A 23,676-nucleotide genomic window follows, 5' to 3' on the forward strand; every position below is an offset into this window, starting at 1 on the left:
GGCATATTTTCATGGCCCAGAATCCAATCCCTGTACTCCCAAGTGGTAGGTGATGAAGGTTCCATGAAACAGGAGGAAATAAAATCTGTCTCACTTCCTGGGAAAGTACTCAAATTATTCTGCTATCACCTGGAAGAACATACTATTACTTTTTTCTCAAACTAGGTGATGACTACTTCAATGTCACAAAACCAACATGATTCTCTGCTTGGGCAGAACAAAGCTGAACTTTCAGGCAGCTGCTAACAAGAGATTTTCAAAACTGCAATTCGAGAATTTGTTCCAGATACCATTTTAGATAGGTCTGTCCTGATTTGGATAAGGATCATATGCATTCTAAAGCAGTTTCTCTTTCAGCTAAAACTCTCATTTGCCAAGAAATTATGGGACAATTAAGCATCAATAATAGTATCTAATGAATAATGTTCCCATGGTGTTTTCATTTGTCCCTACAGAATGGAGAGAGAGAGAGAGAGAGCGAGCGTTCTTGTTGACTAATCATTCCTATTCCCAGCATGGTGTTGATGTCAGTAAGGACACTGCAGGCAGTAGAGAGATCAATAAGGTCACATTATCTTAGTCTTTTCCCCATAAGAAGAAAAGCAAAATATACTTTGGTAAATACACAAATGTACAAAAGGATGCTTCATAACCAGAATCCTCATTCAGCAAAAGCCTACACTGGCTTCAAAAAGTTCTGAGTGTGAGAGAGTTCTGTAGAAAAAAATAATTTCCCAGATTTTTCTGACAGAGTGGAAAAAATGTCCCAAACCAAAGCCCCAGCAATGAAAAGGCAAAAATTAAATAAGTTAGGATGAATGTTTACATTCTTACCACAAAAGTCTTCATATTTATAACATTTCAACATTTTACAACAAAATCAGGACTCACTTCTACAGTGATGTATTAAAACATCTGTTCTCAATGATTGTGTTTAATCTACCAAAAATAAAATATAAAGAAAAGCCCTGTTCTAAATCTTCTCTAAAAGTATCCAACAACTGAAATAAATAACTTCAGTTTTCATTTAGCATTAGCCATTACCAGCTGCCCCAGGCTTCTGCTTGGGTCAACACAGTACATGATTGCATAATAATCCATTAATCAGTACTGTAACTAATCACTGTACCTTGTAGGTTCTCGATATTTAAAGCCAACTTTATTTCATTACACTAATCTCTAAATCAGAATAAGCAGCTGTCTCTTACTTGAATGCAAGGTATGCATCTATTTTAGAACTGCAGAAGTCAGTAGTGCATGTTTTTTGGAGCAACTGTAGGCTTAATTACTTGACTTGCTTTTCACCAACAGCAGGCTAAAGGGGCAACTGCATTTTCTTACCCTCAGTTTGCTTTAGAAAAGAGGTCAATTCTGATAAAAGGAAAACTTCCTAAAAATTCAGCCACATAACATAAAAGAATGTGAGAAATTCTAGCACCAAGGAGTACTGAAAACATTACCCTCATGAAGAGTTCCTACTGCAGCTCACATTAGACAGAATTTTTTATTGCAATGTTTGAAATTTTTTAGGTTTTTCCAACATTCAACACATGCCTAATAAATATACTTCATAGCCTCCTCCCACTGGAACTATGAGCAGCATCAGAGATCCAATAAAGCAAGCAGAAAACATTAAAACCAGAACATGGAATGACCACTTTACCACAGATGTTCATACACATACTCATACACTGGTTCATGTCCAGCATGAAGCCTTCCATGCCATGGAGACCTTGCAGCAGCGCCAGTTAGAGGACAGGGAGTTACAGCACTGCCATTACAAATGGTGGGGGTCTCTCATACCCAGACATTTTTTCCCGCCTCTAGTTTGACGTAAACATTCCCTCCTCCCCCGTTAAAAGACAGTTGTACCACTTAAGCAGGAGGAAAGAGGTGTAGGCACAGCCTGCATGTAGACCTAATGCCATCTCCTGGAGAAGCTGCAAATGGTGACTTCATCGTGGGTATCAAATGCAGAGAGACCAAGCTCTGCTGCATCCCAGTAACCAAACTGGAGCTAATATCCTACAAGTGATTCACCTCACCTAACTCTGGACATGTGTAAGTGAGGTGCCTAAACATGAAGCTTTTACTCAGGCTTATTTCCTCTGCTAGAATTTTATCTGCCCTAGATTAAATGTACTCATGTACTCATCAAATGTACTCAAATGTACTCATCTCCTGAGACCACGTCTCAGGATTCACCTGACTTATTCCAATTTGAGATGAAGTCCCCTTGGAGAAACCTATTTGTCTCAGAGATACTCTGTGGTAACAAGTGCATTTTGAAAAATCTTAATATTGGACAGGCACAAAACAAGCTAAGAAGAGAAGTCCATGGGAAGGTTAAGAAACTGAGCCTTACACAGATGTGGGATGGATGAACTTCTGAGCCCCTTCATACTCCCCTTATGGCTCAACTTTTGTTACATATTCTTAACAGACAGAGCAGGCAGAAGACGGCTTCAACTTTATGTCTTTTCTTTCCTGACTCGTAATGTGTTATTGCTTGCTAACGAGTAGCAGAAAGAGTAAAGTCTATTTCAATTGTCAACTTATTTTCTTTACTTGGTCAATAAATAAAACTGTAACTGATATTAACTGTTTATCTGGTGAGGTTTTATCATGAAAACAAGAAATCTTGTATGTGTGGAGAGTACTAGAGGCTTTGATTAGTTATTTGAATTAATAGCTAGCAGAGATGGCAGAAGAGCAAAATGCCTTGCTGTGTTTAACTTTAGGTTTTAGTTGGAGTAAGTCTTAAGGACTGAGCAATAAAGGGCTGTTAGACTGAGCAAGTGAACATGGTGAGTGCTGAAACTCTGCAGTATGACCTACTGTATCTCAAGTGATCTCCAAGACACTGTACCTCACTGACGGGAATTTATTTTTACAGTGAGACAGAACCACACAGGCATGTCATGTATTTGCAAAGTGGGTGTTTCACTCTCAGCAAAGGGTCGCATGATCAGTGCAACACTTCACAGAAATAAGGAGCGTGTGGGCAGATCTGTAAGTTCAGATGCACAACCTACTTAACAGGAAAACCAATTCGTATGTTTAAACAATCCATACACAAGAAAAATCCTTACTGTTTCACAGATGTGAAGCCTTCAATACTTTTTCAACCTGTTCAAGCTATTAAGATTCCTTTTCTTTGCCAATGCTATTCAATATTAAGGGAGTTTGTAATACATGATAAATTTATACAACATTTCTAGGAAACACAGATACACAAGGGAGAGAGAATATGGGAAACACTGTCTGATTTTCTCAAATATGAACATGAAGGAATAACAAAGCAGCAAGGGAGAGTGCACAGGACGTGCAGTTATCAAAACATCACTTGTAAGTACTCTTCACTCTCTTTTAAAAATACTTTAAATTTGATTTGTGTCTGTTACGGATGTCCTGCAACTGTTGAAATTTCACTTGATTTCATGTTACCTCTTAGCTTTTTCTTCCTAAACTTGCATTCTGAGACTACTGAATAACATTTTATAATATCATTAAAAACCAAGGGAATGTGTGTCTCCCCATATCCATTCCATACCATACCATAACACAAACACACACATACATACACACACGCTTCAAAAATCAGCCTGAGGAAAACAGCTGACTAGAAGAAATTTCAAGTAATGCAATTCAAATTCCATCGCTTTTAGTAAATTTAAGCAGATTATATGAAGTGTGAAGCCTTGCTTACTTTTCTATACAGTATTACTCTTCCTTTATTCATGGTTATAATGTGTTATGCTTCTCTACTACACTTTCAGCGAGATGGTGCAGTTGTTAGGATGAGAATTAGGAAGATTCATCCAATGTGATTTTGTGCTTAAAGTGCATTTCCTCCCCCTTCACAGCCTAATCCAAAACCCAGTTTGAAAGTATTTTCAGAAGTGCTCACAGTCGGTGGGTAAGGCAGACACAACCCATGCCGCCCAAGTGAAGCCAGTGTCCCTGGCAGAGACTGCTCTAAGAGCACAGAGCCAGGTAGCTGGCAGCTGATAACCTCTCGCATGCATGCTACGCACAGCCTTAGTAGGCTACTTAGGTTATGAATATATGATAAAATACTGAGACAGAGCTCTCAGAACTACCTATATATAATAGAAACAACACAGGGAAGTGAATGTGAAAAAGAACTCACTAACGTTCACCCAGTAATAACACCACATTCATCTGACTCTGGCCGTGAATTCCTAAACTAGCCCACCAAGATCTTCATAGCTCTGCACTACACTACGCATAATTTCAAATACATAACTTTAACTTTACTTTAGTCTCATTTATATCAAATGGGGGAAAAGAAATTGGTGAGTTGTTCAGGAATGTAGAACTAGGAACAGAACTATGTGACAAAATACTGTGCAGTGGTGGATGTGCACAAGGGGGCAGAGCCGGGCAGGCAAGTCAGGTGTATGGATGTCTCCTAAGAACGTTCTTTTTGCAACTCCAACTACTTCAACGCTATTTTTTTAAAAGAGACTTGTGCCAATATCAGATTGCTCTATTCTTTATTACTTAAATCAGCGAATTAGCAAGCATGACTTGCATATATTTGAATAAAGCCCATGTACTCTTGCTAGTATGATCGGGGCATAATTAAAGGTACAACAGTATCTTGTTTTAAATTCTTTACAGCAATACTTCAGAACACGTAGGTGGATACAGGAATGTTCCACCATCAGTAACAGGGAGGTTATTGAATTTTTATTTCAAAATTTAGTAAACGTTTATTACTGTACAGTTGTTTTCGGTATTAACAGATCTCTATCCAACTGTTGCAACTTTTTTCAGGCCTACCCCTTCCACAGAAAACCATCTCAGTCTGCAAAGACCTTTACTGAACTAACAAACAAAGTAGACAGGTTTCCTAACTAAACAAACAAACAAAAAGCTTATATGGCTGGTTTGCATGGCAAAGTTTTCTGAAAGGCATAGGCTTAAAATGTTAATATTCAAACAAAATGGACATGAAAATCTTGTATTTATACCAGTACAGAATAAAAGACAAAAATTGTTTTCACCTGAATGTAGATCTGTACCTGGTTGACTAGTCAGGCCAGGGAGAGAGTCCTGTAACTGGTAGGTTGATGATGATGATGAAGTGCCATCAGCTGTGTTGTTTGAGGTCATATATGCACCATATGTTGATGCTGAGTAATACTGTGCATATTGATTTTGGCCAAAAGCTGTGTATGATGGATAATCCTAAAACAGCAAATGCAGCAGAGTACTTAATTGAGTAATGAGTGATTTTTCCAAAAAGTATTTCTAAGTGTGCAATCATATGACTTCTGCAAGAGTTTTGGGGGTTTAGTGTAGATTATTTTTTTTTTAATTTAAGGATATTTAACATTTTTTAATGTAAGGATATTTACCAAAAGGCTACAGGGAGGTTGCTGAAGTATTTAAGTGCCAAAAGATGTAACTAGGCTTCCACTGGGATTTTGATTGCTTTCCACAGAAAACAGCATTGAACCACAGTGAGTCTAATTCATTGTAATAGATCTAAATTAAAGCAATGTGCTATCATTGGAGTTATATAAATCCTTTTGTAATTGACAAATACAAATGTTAATATTCATACCTGTTGTGAACTACTGAAGTTTGTAGAATTTGAAACAGAATTGTTTGCATAAATAGTGGATGATGGTGTAAAACTAGAACCTAAAATAAAAAAATACAATTAACTGTGAGAAGTCTCTTGTGAATCAAAATAAAATTCTAAATACAATATTCTACGTTAAGATGTAGACAAATCAGAAGAGCAAACAACTTTTATTTTCTGTTTAAACAATAAAATACTGCAATGAAATTTTAAAAGAAATGAAATGGTACTTCCATGCATACAGACATACATTCCTTTTCACACCATGCAAGGAAGGTATTGGCAGTAAGTCATTACACTGGCTGAGAAAGCATTTTTCAATTTATTGCATTGTCTCACCTCTACTCAAATACTGTTTTTCTCTTTTGCCTTCATTTCTAAGTTCTAATACTTTAGCATACGTTCACTTATGAAACAAAAAGCTTTTCAAAGAATATTTTAATGATCCACGTGTTTTTAATCGACCTGTAATGAGGCATGTCCTTGTTTTCAACAAGTCAGATGATCAATATTGTAATTTGTAATATTTCAAAGATTAATTGTTTTATAAGAAGCTTAAACCTTATCCAAATAAAACAGGTTGTCAATGATCAAATAGTAATAAGTGAATTAATAATTGAATAACAGATGAAAGAATAAATATGAATTAAGGAGAAATTATAACAAATTATGTCAATCAAAAAAGAAACCAGTATCAAATGAGGCCATACTCAGAACACGGAAACAATGAAAAGTGACTTCTGCATGCTAATAAATACAACGAATGCTTCCAGTCCTGCCATGTGATTTCACCCCATAAAAACATGAAGGTGCAAACAGGGACTGCATTGCATGGCGAGATCTAAATTAACAGATGACCAAAATGAATACATATATGCATATTAGTACTGGGAAAAAATACTTAGCTTTACATTTTAGAGGCAAAGGTAGCTGACAACAACAAGCATACTTGCGGGAGTTCACAAAACTGAACGGAAAATATATCATAAATATGAGGGAAGAGGGCCATCAGCAGCCACGGGATGGGATGAGCCCTGATGATGGTGGCTACTCACCTGGCATCTGGTAAGAGTAGGGTGTTTGGCCTGGCTGTGGGGTGGAAAACCCTGGGCTGTAACTGAGGCACCCGCTCTGCAGTGGTGATTGGGTCTGTGAGAGCCCACTTTCTGTCTTGATGCCTGGCAACATTACACCCAAATCTGTATAAGAAATCAATTTTCAACTGATTCTTTAAGATATTTTCTTACAGGTGGGAAAATAAAGTAGAAAGAAAAAAACATTCACATCGGCATCGCTCTTACTGCTATGTAAAGTGAAGTAATAAGAGATCAAATACCGTAAGTGGGTAAGCTGTACGGCTGTCCTGTCTGGGAGTACGCTGTATAGACCGCTGGTTGCTGCATTCCTGAATACTGGGTTTGTCCGGCATAGGCAGACATTGTTTGAGCTGCTGGTGTAGAAAGAATGTGTGGATAGGGCCTAAATATCAGGAAAAATAGCATTACTGTGGCAACAAATACTTTGTATGTTGATTCAAGCAATAAAGTAAAGAAAAAGGTTTAAAGATGTCCAAAGGCAGTTCATTATTCTGCCAACTGTTTCTCTTCTGGGATTTATTCCATTCCCCACTGAAATAAGATGAAAACCACTCCAGCTCACATTCCCCATGGCAGGGTGAATACTTTGTGCTGTCCCACCACTACAATTTAATTCACAAGCTACTGTGTCCAGCTCTAGATGGACTCTGCCGCCACTATACAGTTTTATTTGGATATGACCCCCTTCAGCCAAGATTAGCACCCTTGAATTAGAAAAGCTCCCACGCTTTTTTAATCCAGGGGAGGGAAACTTGGACTAGAAGAATAAAGGAAATAGAGGTGGACGTTAAAGCTACTACATTATGTCCTCTCTGCATGGTTCTGCTTCAACAGACATATAGCCTTCTGGCTTCAACGGGAGATAGATCATGCCTATTGCGACTGGCATGGATAATATTGACAGCAGTACTTTGGCAACCAGATGGTCTTTAAATGTTTGGAAAATATGGACTTGGGAAATAGAATGGAAATAAAAATGGGGTTTTATTTATGAATACTGGGGTTTTATAGAAAGATTGAATAAAATCAAGTTTAAAATTTTTGCCCTCCAGAGTTGCAAAAACATACAGAGAAACATTTGTCTTGGATTGTTTTGTAAGTCAAATAAGACTTTATGGACCAAGGGTTGAATAAACACACTCTGCAGAATTACGCTAGCTGAAACCTGGCCATTAAAAGCCATGACTAAATTTCAGATTATAATTTTTAATTTTTTTTTCTTTCTAATTAGTTCAGTACAGCTGGCAGCAGTTACTATCAGAAAAAGGATTACTCATTAATTTAGATGCCAATAAACTGTAACAGTAGATTAAAAATTCTATTAAACCTTGTTACATATTTGGCCAAAGGTATCTGATATAGTTTGCCAAAACCTGTATTAAGTGGAGTGAGGACTGTTCTTATTTCAGGCACCTACTTTCTGTATCAATACATATTGGCTACTATGATATGAATGCAATTTTGTTAAATTATAAAAAGCCTAATCAGCTACAGTTTCAATATTTTCTCTGCATCACAGTCACACAGGCAGCTGAATCAAATACATGGAAATAAATAGATGGCATGCTGGAATCACGCATCCTTGTGCACAACACTGTAGACAAGCAAACTAACAGACTGCCAACTTCAAGAGTTTCATGTAACATCCTCAGTGCTTTTTCCTACAGTTCCCACCCTTGATTCATGTGATTGCTCAAAAGTCTGTTTTCCTCCAAAAAAAGGTGGAAGAAATTTTCTATTCCTAACAACGCCTATTGGCTTCAGAAATAAAACAAATGAGATTAAAAGCTTATCCAATTTATTTGATTTTTAAATCTTATGATATCAGAGAAGGAGAAGGAAAGGGTGGTTCATGACTGTGGAATGTCTGGAAGTGTTTGGCAATGCTGGCACTGGGAGGGTCTGTGACAGGGATAGCACTCAGTACGCATCTTGCACGTGCAATTGTGATTTCTAAATATAAACTGTTTACTTCAAAATATGTATGTATACATTGACAGCACAGTTAAGATGCTGATGTCTGAGAACATAACAGTCCAATATTTTCCTTTTGTTGCGTGCAGATATTCAAGGGTATTTCTTACGCAGTAATGCTGCACAGAGCAGAATCTTACTCCACAGCCATGTGAGGAAAAAAAAAGTTGGAGAGGAAGCTATGATGGAGGCAGTACTGAGGCTTAAGTATTTTTTTTCTGTTTCTTCTGCTGATGAACTCTTGTTTGCAACAAACCACAGAACTGCCTACAGCCAATGTCAATTCCCTATAAAATACTAGAAGAGGTGCAGACACTAACTTGGAGGGATATATTTGTGGAGAGTACTGGTGTGCTGATCTTGGGCTGTAGCCACTACTTGTTATTACTGCAAAACAGAAAACAAAAGTACAGCAGTTAGAAACATCATGAGACCAATACAGCCAAACAGTCTGAATACTAATATGCAGCAACACTAGCAGAGAAGCTTATTGAAATGAACAACTTTTCAACAAAGTAGACATCACCTGAACTGCAACATCTTAATACAGAAATTAAAACTCTCCCATATCATTCATCGTTGTACAGAACTCTTTAGTTCATATGGGTGTGTCATGCTTTTTCAGCTTGACTGACATGTTTCCGAGTATATTGCAGAGGCATAAATTTCATACATCACCTGTGATCCACACACCATAGATCTTTCAAATTTGCAAGTTGTATAAAAATTGGTAGTTAAAAGAATCTTATGATTTAACATATGGTATCGCATGGGATTGAAATAATATACACATACTTTTAAAGTTTCACATTAACAAGTTTAATTTTAAAACTGGACAGGAAAAATATGGTTTATATGGGTGTGGTTATTTTTATTCAGAATACATGATAGAAGATAACAGATGGACTACTAGAAAATGAATACTATTTCTTATCAACAGGCTGATTAGAACATATTCACTAACAGTATTTTTATTTCAAAAGTAAGCATAAATATTCCTGTCCAGTAGCCATCAAAATTGTGTATGTCTATACTATTCACAGCTGCATTCTTCCAAGAAAGCTAACAGAACAATAGCCATCTCCCATTAAAATTTCATTCAGAAGTGGTTCTCAAGGTGGATTAATTCCAAGTGTTTGGAAGTTTCTCTTTCTTTTAGCCATCTGTCTTGACTAAGACAGATGTATTCCAAATATATGTACTCTAAAGTGTTGAACCAATCCCTTCAGAGCAAATACATACTGGGCAAACATACAGGGTGTCTTTATTAGCCATCTGCTGTTCATTCACTTTTCAAAAGATTAAAGTAGTACACAACGAAGCACTGGAATTTCTTTAGTCTAATCAATCATAGTTGTACTTCAAAGTGTACCCTTTTCCTGAGTTGTTCATAATGGTTGTAGAAATGAACTTTCAGAATTATATAAGTGACAAATAGGTTTAGGTTCCTAACTATTTTATAAAACATGATATACTTCTACTTCCAGGCCTAATTAACGTCTTTGCGATCTGTTGCTTTGAACATATGCAGAACTTTTTATTTTGAAAGCTAGTTTAAATGCATTTAGAACATGTAGGACTTAAAAGGAAAATACAGTAGAATAAAACCAATTAGCTTCTTTTTTAAATCTGTAGTTGAGTATGGCTTGTAAAAAGAGAAGAACTGTATAATAATTTTTGGATCATACGCCACCAGATTTCATAAACAAGTTGCTGATTGAAAAGATATTGAGGGCTTGTCTGTGATGCAAATCTGCTGAATTTAATTTTGTGTGGGTATTCTTTTTTCCTGAGAATGCCTTTCTGTGGTTTAAACTTAATCCACAGACTGATCCACTATGTGTGCATACAGCTATTCCCAGAGTTAAGATGAACCTATAGCTGTATATATCAACATAATCAGCCCATAGAACTCTAAAGGATGCTCTTAGTTATTTAAGGCTGGAAGGGTAATTTATCTTCCCTGTTGTATCGCTATGACCTTTCTAAAGACAAGCAACAGCTAACAAGAGTGACCTTGGTGATTCTCAGGGAGAGGAACTTTCATGATCCATTATCAGCATATCGGATCTTTTTTGCCCATACTGCTCACTTTTTGTCTGATCATTTGCTGGATGACAGCTCACTTGATTAATCAGTTTGGGTAAAGCACATTTACCATTCCACCACACCTGAAGTAAACTACAAAAAATTAATTACTGTTCATTTAAACCACTTGAGCTATCAAAAGCTAGATTTTTTCAGCAAAAAAATGTCCTGCCTACTTTTTTATTCTTTCTGCATATACCTTATTTTATAAATTCAGACAAGAAAATAAAATACTACCAGTTACAGGGAAGAGAGAGAAAGAGGCAAGTGCCCCCAGAGTGAATTGTGTACTTTTCAAATTAAAAAGTCTGTTCCTTTCACTCTCTCTGGTAGCTTGTCTCATCAATTTGTGCGCTACATTTTAGACAGTGAGATGTTTGAGAAACAGGGTGTAAGAGAACTGAGTATGACTAAGAATAGGACTCATGTCATATCAGTTATGACTGAGCAGAGCCTGTGGACTACACCTGTATCTCATAGATCAGATCGGTAATTCTAAGGGTTATCAAACTTAACAGAACTTTCACTGCTGGATAGCCTCCTAGCCCTGCTTCTGACTTCTGGCAATGGAAGAGATGATGGAGGCAGGTTGTTATGGTTTTTATAACTGCACCACTTTATATAGCTATTTATATGAATGGGGCTAAACACTATTTTACGTTACTTATATTAACAACAAAATAAAATCTGTTTCTCCTCTGAAAAAATAAAATATTTCTACATCTTCACTAGGTGAATTTACCAGAGGAACCCTCTTCAGGGCAGGTATAAGACCTTTGATTTCTCAGGTCTCACTGTGGCACGAAGGGCATATTCCACTCCCCACTAACACTGACTCACAGAGAAGACAAGAAGCTGGCAGCCAGCTCTTACCAGTCACCCTGTTAGCTCAACTGGCCAAGGTGGCTGCAGAAAATTTAAATAACCATAAACTGTTCTGATAGTATGTGTTGAGTTCTGTATATTAACACAGGCTAGGATTTTTGTTTTTTCATTGTGCATCCAGAAAATTCTGTGCAAAGAGGGTACGTTAAAAGGATCTCATTTAAATAACAAATCACAATGTCTACACACAAGGGGACTAAACGTAACTTACACAGCGGTGGCATTTCCTAACTTTGCCTTAATAGCCTTCAGAAATTGTTTTCTATATCCTTTTTGAGTGCAATAAATACTAAGTAAAAAGGATGACGAGAACTTCACATGCCTCTCCGCTCCATTAAAATGATAAACAGTTCTCAAGTTAATCCAGTATTGTAAGCAATATAAACATAAGTATGCATGCGCTCGCAGTACAGCAGCTGCAGCAAATTCAGAGTATGAAAAGGCTCAGTTCAAGGCTGTCCAGATCTCCACATCCTGAGAATACCCACCCCAATGGGGGTCTACTGCAGGACCATAAAGCTTCAAATCAAGTGTACCGATATTAATTACCAACTGTCATTCTTCGAAGAAAAAGGAGGAGGAAGAGTGGTGCATGACATGACTCTCCACCTGGCTAACCCTTTCCAAGAGGCAGAGTTTCTCCCAGGGGACACTCTGCAGGACAGGAACCAGAGCAAGACGTGAGCTGCAACATACGAGCAGAGGCCTGCCAAAAGGCCTCTGTGGTGACTGTAGCTCTAAATTTGAGATATCTATGTGCTTTATTTGTCAACTTTTCAATCAAAAACTGGAGTTCCTCACAGCTACCTGTGAAGCCTAATCTGTCTTTCCTGCTCGGCACCTCGCACAGTCTGTTTGACCATCACTTTCTGTGTTACAGCTGGTCCTTAGGGACAGAGCTGGCTACTTTACTTTACTTTGAGCCTTCTGCTCAGCTCCAGGACATGCCACAGGTTTTGACTGCCCTTGGAGCATGGAAATCAATTTTAATGGGTAGAATATTTGAAGGAGAGGATTTCTGCATGGCAGACTCTCAAATGGCTCTCAGCACCAGGAGTTGTATTTTCACCCATGTCTCGTTTCATAAAATATTTGATGACATCCCTAAATCCTTCCCTGCTCAACAAAGAATGCTTGAATCCATCTGACCTGTGTTTGTTTAAGACAGGGTAGGTGACATCCCTTCTAGTGGCCTATATGCCTAGGCATCCTCACAAAACGAGCTCACAGGTGATCTGAAAGCTGCAGGGAAGTACTAGCATCATCACTTTGTCATAGTTGGGAATAACACACATATGTAACTGATCATTAGGAAAACCCAAACTGCTCACTGTTGAGCTTTGTTACGCATTGTTTTCAATTGCAGCTGGTTTGTCTGAAATCACATCTTTCTACTAGTCAGTATTTATTGTCTTTGGCAACCCATTAAAATTCTGAAATAACCAGTTAGGTTAAAAAGTCAGCGAAATACTTCTTCCACAAACCTGAGCCAACCAAACAGTCCAATTTGCAAGTACCAGTAAAAGTCAAGTGTGAAAGTAATGGATTTACTCCCTATAAAAGGATCAGTGTGTTACGAAGGCAGCTCCGTGCCTCTCATGAAGACTGCACATCACCCAGACAGGCAGACTATTGATATCCCACTGTGAATGACCACACTCATTTAATGCTTGAGTCTGTAGCCTAAACTGAGAATCAGGTTCATATTTCTTTTGAGTATGCAGGTGGCTAACAGACAAAAATGATTGTGTAAGGCTCAAATTCCTGCCTTTTTTTGGAGGCACCAATTGTTTCCAAATCTCCAAAGTGTAGAGATCTCAACACTTCTTTTGAAGTCAGTGGAAGCTAACGGGTGAGTGGCACCTGGGGAAATCGAGCTGTTACTTCACTGTCTAAACCTGGACTGGAGGCTGCAATTTTTGGCGCTCCTGCATGAAAATGTTGCCTTAGCCATGTTTTACACATGGAATTCAAATCAGTCCTAAATACATGGCAGAAGCTGATAAAACTTCACCAACAATGACAAAATCATATATAGGGTTGGACATTTTATAAACTGTAATCATTACTAATAAAATTTTAGGATAGAGTAACAACAGAGTGAAAAAGAAAAGCTAATTTTTATCCAAGAATACTAATTCTTTTATGGAACTTGTTAGACTTTAACTTGATGGGGCTCCTTTCAGCATAATCATAATGAGGACAATGTTTTCATTTTTTCTAATCAGAAATACTATACACTTGCTTTACATCTCACAAAAGACCTTTTCTTGAGGCACTAGATTTGTTACAAATACTTTTCTGAATAACCAACTTTAGAGTATATCTGCATTTACTGATGCCTAAAAAACAGTTCCAGAAACATACACTCAATTTTTAAAACATTTTCATTACACAAAAACATTATGATTTCCAAAATATTTCAAATAGGGCTTGACAACCTAAATCTACTAAAGTAATAGTAGTATCAGTGTGGAGTGGCGACTCTGGGCATCAGTGACGTTTCAGTCAGGCCATCACTGAAATAGTGTTTTCAGACACAAGATGTAATCTCCCTCCTCTCCTTGTTAATATTTTTATTATTAGCAGTATCCATTTTAATGAATAGAAGGCAGATTATCTGTACTTTTCCACAGTTTTCCACAGGAATCTACTTAAAAATTTCTGTTTGTCTGAATTTGTTAGAAGGTAACAGAAACTTACAATTATGTAAAGTAAATTATAGACTTTATTTTCATGTAAAGAAAGTAGCTTATGGCAATCAGGTCAGTGTTTAATCTAACACACTACTCATTGGAATAAAAAGATTAGCACTGAAATAAAATCCTTAAGATTTTAGATTTTACAAATTAAAATGGCTGTAAACAAATACAATCTATTTCTTCCTTCCTAAGATTCTACAAGACTAACACTGAGAAAAATCTACAACACAATAATAACATTCTTACTATAAAATTTTTGCATACAGTAATTATCTTAGGCATCACTAAAGCTTCTTTAAGATCATAGCTCATGAAAATTGCAAGTTTTCAAATAAAAATGAAAAAGCTATTACTATTATTATTTATTTTTATTACTATGTATTTAAATGTTACTTTATTTTAGTTTTTTATAGATTGCTACCATGCAGTGAAATGTTCATTAGTGCAGGTTATTAAATGCCATATTAATGTGCCTCTAACAATACGTGATCTTATTATGGCTTTACCTGACCCAGTAAAAGTGTCAAGCGATCCATCTCCAGTTGTTGTTGTTGTTTCACTGCTGTTCATGGGTTCTGTTTTGACTGCAAGAAGAGACACTACATAGAAGAATAAGTAGACATGAGAATTTACTTCTAAATTTACACTGGAGTCCTCATGCCAGTCTCACTAGCTGTAGTCCAGCTACAACAAGCATGCGGTGCAACAGCTTCGACCTTCACTCTACCACCGTATTGAGACAATCTACACTTGCTGTTTGGAATGTTCATGCATCTACATAGCTTTTTATCTGTGCATTCGACTATCTATTTGTTTTAGCAACTGGAATATCTTCTGGGGAGATTTCAACCTAAATCTAATGGATTCTAACAATTCCCTAAGAGTAGCAGAGAGGAAGGAAACATTAGCTGTCAAGGGATGTAGCATGTAACAAAAATAGTTTTGCCTGACAAGTGAAACAATAATAATATGGTTTCATGCTCATATAGAAGCAAATTACTTTCACAGTGCCAGCATTCTGCCTTTCCCCTTCCCCTTTTACAGAGTCTGCAGGGGGGGGGTTGAGCTAGGTCACCAGCAAGCAATTTTCCATAAATGAAGAGAGATGTTTAAAAGCAAAAGCAAAAGCAAAAGAACTAGAGTAGAACACAAATGACAGCCATGACAAGTCAGCTTCTAACTCAGGTTACCAAACACTTGGGTTCACTCCGAACTCAATTTATTTCTTACGGATCATCATGCATCTTGCCATCCAAGCTATAACTGAAAGCACAACAGAGGCAGTCTAGATTTTATAGTTCAGTATGTTACCTGAACAGACTGTCTGGCACAGACTTTTGTAATGCAGTTTGGGAACTGCCCTTCTAACTGTTGTAGTAAGAAATAGCAGTACAGAATACACTGCAGCTTTTATTAGATGTTTGACTCGAAAATGTGAAAACCCTCATCATATTATCACAATTGTTTTGCGAAGGTCAGTTAGGGGTGTGTGAACATTTATCACATATGTATCAGCAACTTTCTTATAGATACCACAGGACTGGTGGCTGCCCAGTGGCACAGAGCAAAGTGGTAATGAAGACCTGCATAGGCCACTGCCAGGGTCATACACCAGGTATTGAAATTCCAAGGACACAGCCTGAGATTTGAGAAGAAGTCTTTGCTGTGACAGCTGGGCTGACAGAGCCCCTCCAGCAGGTCTAACATATGGCAAGGAAAGGCGCTTTCTGCCATCTATTTACCTGATGCCTTCAAGGACACCAGGTAAACTGACCAAAGCTCTTGTCTGTCAGCATGGCTGCATCCATGTTTGACATCAATGGCAATAATGGGGGTGTGTGTGTGGTATGTGTGTGGTGGCTCTGTGTGTGTGTGTAGGGAATTTTATATTATGAGCTAGCAATGTATTTACAAACCATGGCTCAGATTCAAGTCACCTAACTGAGGCATATAAAATGTGCATACTAATCTTCCTTTTTGTTCAGTTGAGAAAGCAAGCTACTTCCAGAGGGCGATTCAGTCCAAGCGCAGCTTGAGCTGCCCTCACGTTCACCATGCCTCTTACAGTCTGTAGCGGAACAGCTAGTGGATGAGCTGAAGAAAGGATTTGGTTTTCTCATGGGGAAAAATGTCCATAACACCTACAGAACCACGAACCATTCTTCTATTCCTCTCTGTGTCTGGGAGCTCGAGGAGCTCACCAGGAACTGCACAGCCACCAGTACAGCCGCCTGTGACTGGTCTTGCCTGAGTTGCCTCTCCTACAGTATCACACCTGATTTCTAGTCACGCTGCTTAACGGCTCTTCAGTGTCATATGAGAGGCTGCAGATGTCTACAAGTGCACGAGGGACCTATGCTGAATTTGAGGGACGTCTGTTTAGATCAAGTAGGGAAAATCTAAAAAATCAGAATGCATTTGTCTCTGACAGGGAGAGTGCCCTTTGGTGTTGCCAGTGCACTGGTGCTAATCAAAGCAAATAGCACCTTCTTACACAGGCTATACAGTTATATCTTTCTATTTACTGTGAAAGATTAAAAAATATTTGAATGTGTGTCTTTTAAGCATAAACTTCCTTTTGTTATTGCTTCTCTTCAGTAAAATTGACACACCCATATATCGTCCCTGCAAGCATCAGGATATTAATTCAATATGAAATCATCTGGGAAGAATTTTAGTAGCATTTTTTTCAAGCTGTTGTGCCCTCCTTGCCATTTTCCTGGCTGTTATCTCCTCATTTAAAAAAAAAAAAAAAAAAAGAAGCTGTGACAAAAATTACACAAAATGTACAGTCATTCATAAGAATAATCAATCATTCCCATTTCTCTATTTAGATGAGACAGGTGTGATTTTATTTTCATCAGATCAATAAAATATTAATCAAGAAAAAGCTTAAGGGTCATTCCTCACAGAATGATTGCCTCCACTGAAACTCAGGCTTCTCAGTCATGTGGAACATTTATTGTTACCTGAAGCATGAACAGTAACTAAATTTGTTTTCTGATTACTATATACAGGTATCTGCACATACATCCATAGGAGTATGAAAAATCATACTACTAAGTTTGAAAGATCTGTATTTTCACCTCTGAAGAACTTTGGTCATATTTTACTTTATGAGATGCATGTCTCTCTTCTCTGCAAAGTGTACACATTTACCTACATGAAAAAAACTACTTTTAGTACCTTTACCTCCTTCTATTCAAGATGGTATTCCACTATTGCCTATACTGAGCTACAAATCTATGCTCAGTATTGAATCCAGAAAGACAATACAGTATGTGTCTAACTTTTTATTTAACACAAACTTCAGTAATGAATTGAAATGTTTACTTTAGAGTTGTGTCTAGTTCTGGTTAATGCCAGCTGCAGTGCACTTCCATCGGCACCAACAGTCACCATCTTTTTCTCTCCCTGTCAAGCAGAAAAGGATCTAAACCAAAAGAAACTCTCTCATGTACTTAACTTGAGAAGAAACATCATATTGGCACTGTGTTTTGTTGAAAAATGCATGTAGAAAGTAATTTTGTACGTGCTTGATTTTAAACAGTTCTACTTTGTTACATTCAGATTTTATCACAGTAAGGAATTCCTCAAGGTCTTTCCTCAGTGTAGCTAGAGAATTGGACTATTACCTTTCTTTCTTTGTGTTGCATGTCATTAAACCAACAGGGGGAAAAGCACAAAGCTAACTAAGAAGAAAAAAAAAAAGATTTCTAACATCAGATCAAAAAACTCAGGAACATTTAAAGCTGAAATCAAAATAAAAGCTGATTCCAATTAAAAACACAGAATCAGCCCTATGTTTCCCACATGCAAGATAAACTGTGTGTCTGATACTACTATGGCAACTGCTCTAGACATAATGCAAAGACTAAGAGTCTGAATCAGCATTTTGGATGAATACTTTAAAGATGATGCATTTAATATCTATTTTTTAAAGCATGGATTAGTGTTGGGTGTTTTTTGACATATTGAAAGAGTCAAAATAAAATGAAAAGCAATCTCAAGCTGGAAACACATTTGATTGTTGCTAACAGTGAAGGCTGCACATGCTAACAGAGTAGAGCTACCACGATTGTCAGGGGCTGGAACACATGAAGTACAAGGACAGACGGAAGAAGCTGGTCTTGTGCTGTCCTAGAAAGGGGAGAGCTAACTGCTGCCTGCAGGTATCTAATGGGAAGCTGCAAAGATGACAAAGAAAAATGGCACACTTCTCAAAAGGTACCTGGTGAAATGGCAGGAGGCAATAGACACAAGCTGCAGCAAGGAAAAAATCCAATCAGATGTAAGAGGAAAATTCTCTGCCATGACAGTAGTCAGGCCCTGGGACAGGTGCTCAGAGAGGCTGCGGCACCTCCACCTTGGAGATATTCAACACTCAGCTAGACGCTGCCTTCAGCAACACGATCTAATAACAAAGTTGGCCCTGCTCTGAGCAGGGCTTGGCCCAGCTGACCTTCAGGGATCCCTTCCAAACTTAATTATTCTCAGACAAACTCAGAATGCAGCTCACAACAGCCCACAGCTTCTACAATGTAAGTTCTTCACTTGATGAAAGGACTTAGCAGGCCACCATGAGTACTGCTCTGCCAACCTCTTTTTTTCCTAAAGAACCACTCTATGTTAATGACTGAAAATGAACGTGGTGTTTTAGGGGCAAGAGATGTCACTATTATGCATGAACCAGACAAGCAAGTGCAACAGCTGTTAGAGCAAGCAAGTCTGACTGAAAAGCTCACTAAACCACACAGCTTGTCATAGAAACAATTTTCCTTTCTTTTAGCAAGCCTTAACGGTCTTCCTAGGAATATACTCAACAAGAAGCACAGATCTAAACTTCTGCATATGGAGAATCAGATTTAATGCAAGTAATGCAAGGACTTTCACAATACATTTCCTCACTACAGATAATTAGTACTTAAATTATTGACTTCTACATTTATCTGAACATGCTGAATAGTTAACTGAGGTGACAGACTAAGTTAGCTCAGTCCTTCCTTAAATTCTTGTAACTGAGCAGGAGCATTCACATGGAATCAGTTATTCTAGTGCAAGCCATCTTTTGTGCTCAAGTCTGAACTTTTTTTTTTTTTTTTTTTTTTTTTTTTTGTAAATTCTCTCTGGATATGTGACTTACAAATGGCAAGCTAATTCTGAGCACTTTTTATAAAAGGAAAGTTTTTGAGATCTGCCTATCTTTAGTCCAAACCTGCACCTGTCCAAAGCTTAAGCACCTGTGTAATGGCTTGTAGAGTCATGGTGATGCATGTTTACACCTATCATTAACCCCATATGTACTGCAACAGTGTCACATACTTGATTATTATTAATCATTACAACTTATAACAATTAATACCACATGACAGGGAACTCATTAATGAAAACAACAGCTTGCAAAATTTGGCCAAATGTTTGTGAAGTGGCAAGTTCCATGTAGTAGCACACTAGACTTCAATGAATAATGAAAGTAGTAGGAGGAGTAGTAACAATAATGACAACCTTGATTTGTGCTCAGGTAATCATGCAATGTTGTTCCTGAAAATAAAAGAAAAAGAAATGCACATTCTGTGGAAAATCCATTGGTCTGGCTTCTAGCAATGCTGATTACTGGCAGTTCCCAATGATGTTGATCACCATGTCTCTCAGAGCATGTAGACAGTTAAGCTAATTTTAAGTGGGTTAAATTCTCCTTGCTCATCAAATGACTTTCAAAGTATGGCAAAGTAACTGTTTATTGCAGCTTCCTACCAGTTTTCTGGCTGTGGGAAAGGCCTCTGAGAAGGGGTGGAAAAACAGGGGTCGGGAAAAAACCCATGAAAATGTTCAAACCACATAACAAACGAGCAGAGCAAACCAAGAGAGATGTTACACAGCAGTCACGGAAACACACCACCACACACATGCACTGTACCAGGGTCTCTCATACTTGTTGCAGAAGAGGGAGTACTGCAACTCAGCAACCAGTCTGCAGTATTTAACACAGTCATGTTGTCTCCTGAGAACAGGAATAGTATAATGGTTCATTCTCCCAATGTCTGTTCAGTGTATGTGAATAGTCTTCTAGACAAGTAAGTGTTTTTGCACTCTGAGCCAAGTTTTTTAACTGCATTGTATTGTTTTTATGAGTATTATTTTAACTGTTTTATTTATGCAAGTATAATATAGAAGCATTGAGTTATTTGTGTTCTTTAATGGTATGCTTGAAGTTTTTCCCTTCTCTTTATGCCAGAATAAGGACTGTATTCAAAAAATATAAATAGGTTGAACCTTAACGATTCAGCCCTTCTCTGCAGAGCTGTTACCCTCACAGGCACATACAATTTTTATTGACATTGACAGATTTTTTTTTTCTAAATAGGGATAAGTGAACAAAATGATTTACATTGTGGCCAGAAAGAAAAATTAACAACATTTTATTGGTGCCAACTGTTAAAAAAAGACAGCAACGTATAAAATCCAAAAAAGAGGGCTGAATCTCTAGCTTGACTTCTGTCTATGGTGTCACTCTCATGGACACTAATGGGAATAGGACTCCCATCTCAGAACATGGTATTCCACATCCCACTGCTCCAACTCAGCTATAGTACAATCTACTATCTGAAAGCACTGGAACATCTGTGTTGTAGCTGCATGGTAGTGCTGTCCCTACAGTAATAGATACAGCAGTAATAACCAGTTACTTTTGAAGAAAATCTAAAAATCTCTTTATGACAAACTATCATTACCTGCCAAGAAATGGAATTACCATGTTTGTAGTGTGAAAAAAAAAAAAAAAAAAGTCTAATTTTGATGCACTTCTTTCGACAGAGATTATAAACTAACCTAGATGTGTATAGCTCAGGGTATAGAGTAAATTATTACTCAGCAATGAAGTATGGCAAAAAAATGCAATCTGTTTGATGTTACCAACAGGTATAACCTTCAACACTGTTCAAACCAACCATTGGAAGATTTTCCTTGTTTCACCTTTTGTACACTTCTGTCTCTTACTTCAATCAGTGCAAAGAAAAGAAGTGCTGTTGGAATTAGTAGATTTACACTGGTAGGACTGCCAGTTTTTCATAATTTTTGCTGGGTTTATAAATGCGTTTATGGTCATCCTTAAAATTATGCTAAACATGCATATAACTAAAAATTATCCAAAATTGTCTATGTGCCAGCAGTGTCTTACACTTACCTCCTGTTCCATTTGTTGTAACTGATGTGCTACTGAGATTAAGTTTATCCAGTTTGGAACTACCCGGTGCATCATTACTTCCAACAAGATTATGAGGACTGGCTAGATCTTGCATTTCCATAGACCTGTTAAAGAAGAAGGTGACAGTATTTAAATGCATTTTTATACTGTCCGTAATAAACTGCTTTTTCTATAACAACCTTTTTACATGGAGAGTTTGTAATTGAATAATAAAAGCCAGATTAACAGATCAGTACAGGTTCCTTTAAGGTCTTCTTTGCTTTTTACAAACCGAGGAAAGTAGCTAATAATTTGTTGTGAATAACACCACCAGTATTTTTCACTTTTCCTTTAGGTAATACGAAATAAATGACACAGGATTATGAAACTGTTCAAAGAGCTTGTAAAACATGTGCACAAAGGAGTGTGTATATATGGATGGACAGATGGAAGTATAAATGCGTATATATAGGTATGTCTTAGAAGAAAACAGAAATTAAATGAAAAGTCAGTCATTACACAAAAAGTCAGAATAGGAACTTCTGCCTCTAATTTTCTGTATTCCAATAATCAGCAGTCACTGCATGCACACTACACCATAGAAACAGACCATACAGGTGATTGAACAGAACTTTCACATACATCTGCAAGATTCTTCTCTTACAAATGTATATATTCTTATGAGCTCACTTGATTATTTTTTTTTCTTGTGAGTCATTTCTAGGAAACTTGCAAAATTTCAAGTGATTTAGACGGCAATGGGTTTCAGCATGACAGTTATACTGGGGGGACTGTGGATGGCTTTCGTTCCCTGACAGCAGATCTGCCTTTCTTAGAGAAAGCAGACAGGGAGCATTTCTTGATAGACCGGTAATTGCAATCCAATTTACAGTGTGTGCTTACCTATTCCTTGATTCATTTATAAATTAATTATGCACATTTTTTCCCCAAAGAAACATTTTTGCTATATAAAAGCAAAGTTGCCAACCCATCTGCAACAGGAGAACTGTCTACCATATGTATACTACAAAGGCAAACAGAAAGATTGTCTTACAGAGCTGTAGAAGCCCAATTACACTGTAAAACACTGAAATGGCTAGGAAAGAGGTGAAAAGTTGGGATCATTCAATAAAAATAATTACTCCTGTATATTCAGATATTATATGAATTACATATTCTTCATATATTCTGACCAGGAAAACCAATGGCAAATCGTTAAGGCAACACCCAGCATCTCAAGTATTTATTGCAAGTTTCACTTTGACATTGTCTATCTTCTGTGCTCCATACACCTTCTTCTGGAGAAAAACAAAACAAACAAAACGCCACCATCTTTCCATCAGATAGGGATCTGCTGTCTGATTCTATTTTTTTAACTCCAAGATAAGGAAAATAAAAAAAAACACCAACCAACACCATGGAACGAAAATGTCTCCCATTTTGTGCTCCTAATTCCACTAACCTCCTGGATGCTCTAGCTTGCCTCTCCTTGCCTTCATTTAACCCAAGACACAGATTTAGAGCTTTCATGTCTTGAATATGCTCCAGGAAATGTTTGAAATACTACATCTCAACTGGGAAAATGCACCAAGGCCTTACCCAAAGGTACATGAAGGAAAGAATGCCATTTACTCCAGTAAGCACTCAAATCAAACCCGAGATGCATTGATACTCCACTGGCAGGGCAGCCTCCCCAGCAGCAGTGTGGATGAGCAGGGGAAAACTGATATTGCAAGAGGGTATGCATTAGCAGGCAAGAATTTTATAGCCATATTCAAGGAAATGCAAAGGCAAAAACAAAGATTTGAACTGCCTTGACCCAGATTTCTTCATTTAATTGTATATACATTTCCGCACATCTGTCAGCAGTGCATTATATTCATTGTCTACTGGAAATGTGATCAGTGTTAGATCAAATAAAATGAATTCAGGTGGTTTAGTAGTCCTTCAGGTTTTATTTAGTAGTTTCTGTACAAGGATAGCAGCTAAAGGTTAAAAAAAGTCTGTGAGTTTCCATCTTGTATATATTTAAGGGAGCAGGAGAATGCTACACAAAATAAACAATATATGTTTCATTGCATATACAGTGTAATACTCCCCACGTGTTCACTTAGCAGTGTAAGTGTCATG

At 37.5% G+C, this 23,676-nt stretch overlaps 1 protein-coding gene across 24 annotated transcripts in view; it reads right to left on the reverse strand.

Moving 5' to 3' along the window:
- The window catches only part of EYA4 (EYA transcriptional coactivator and phosphatase 4), a 221,513-nt gene that overhangs the window by 60,511 nt on the left and 137,326 nt on the right, over positions 1–23,676 (reverse strand). For 14 of the 24 annotated variants that reach the window (XM_080388354.1, XM_080388353.1, XM_080388338.1 and 11 more), the window contains 8 exons: positions 21,547–21,671; positions 20,296–20,364; positions 14,870–14,962; positions 9,009–9,075; positions 6,954–7,096; positions 6,673–6,816; positions 5,597–5,676; positions 5,034–5,217 (listed from right to left, as the gene is read on the reverse strand). In XM_080388354.1, coding sequence (XP_080244480.1) covers positions 5,034–5,217; positions 5,597–5,676; positions 6,673–6,816; positions 6,954–7,096; positions 9,009–9,075; positions 14,870–14,962; positions 20,296–20,364; positions 21,547–21,671 — 905 coding nt within the window. Of the gene's footprint in view, positions 1–5,033; positions 5,218–5,596; positions 5,677–6,672; positions 6,817–6,953; positions 7,097–9,008; positions 9,076–14,869; positions 14,963–20,295; positions 20,365–21,546; positions 21,672–23,676 lie in introns of those variants that run through there. The other 10 variants (XM_080388342.1, XM_080388343.1, XM_080388356.1 and 7 more) reach the window with 6 other exon arrangements.

The sequence above is a fragment of the Falco punctatus genome (assembly GCF_963210335.1).
Source record: "Falco punctatus genome assembly, chromosome: 5".
In the NCBI taxonomy this organism is placed as follows: Eukaryota; Metazoa; Chordata; class Aves; order Falconiformes; family Falconidae; genus Falco; species Falco punctatus.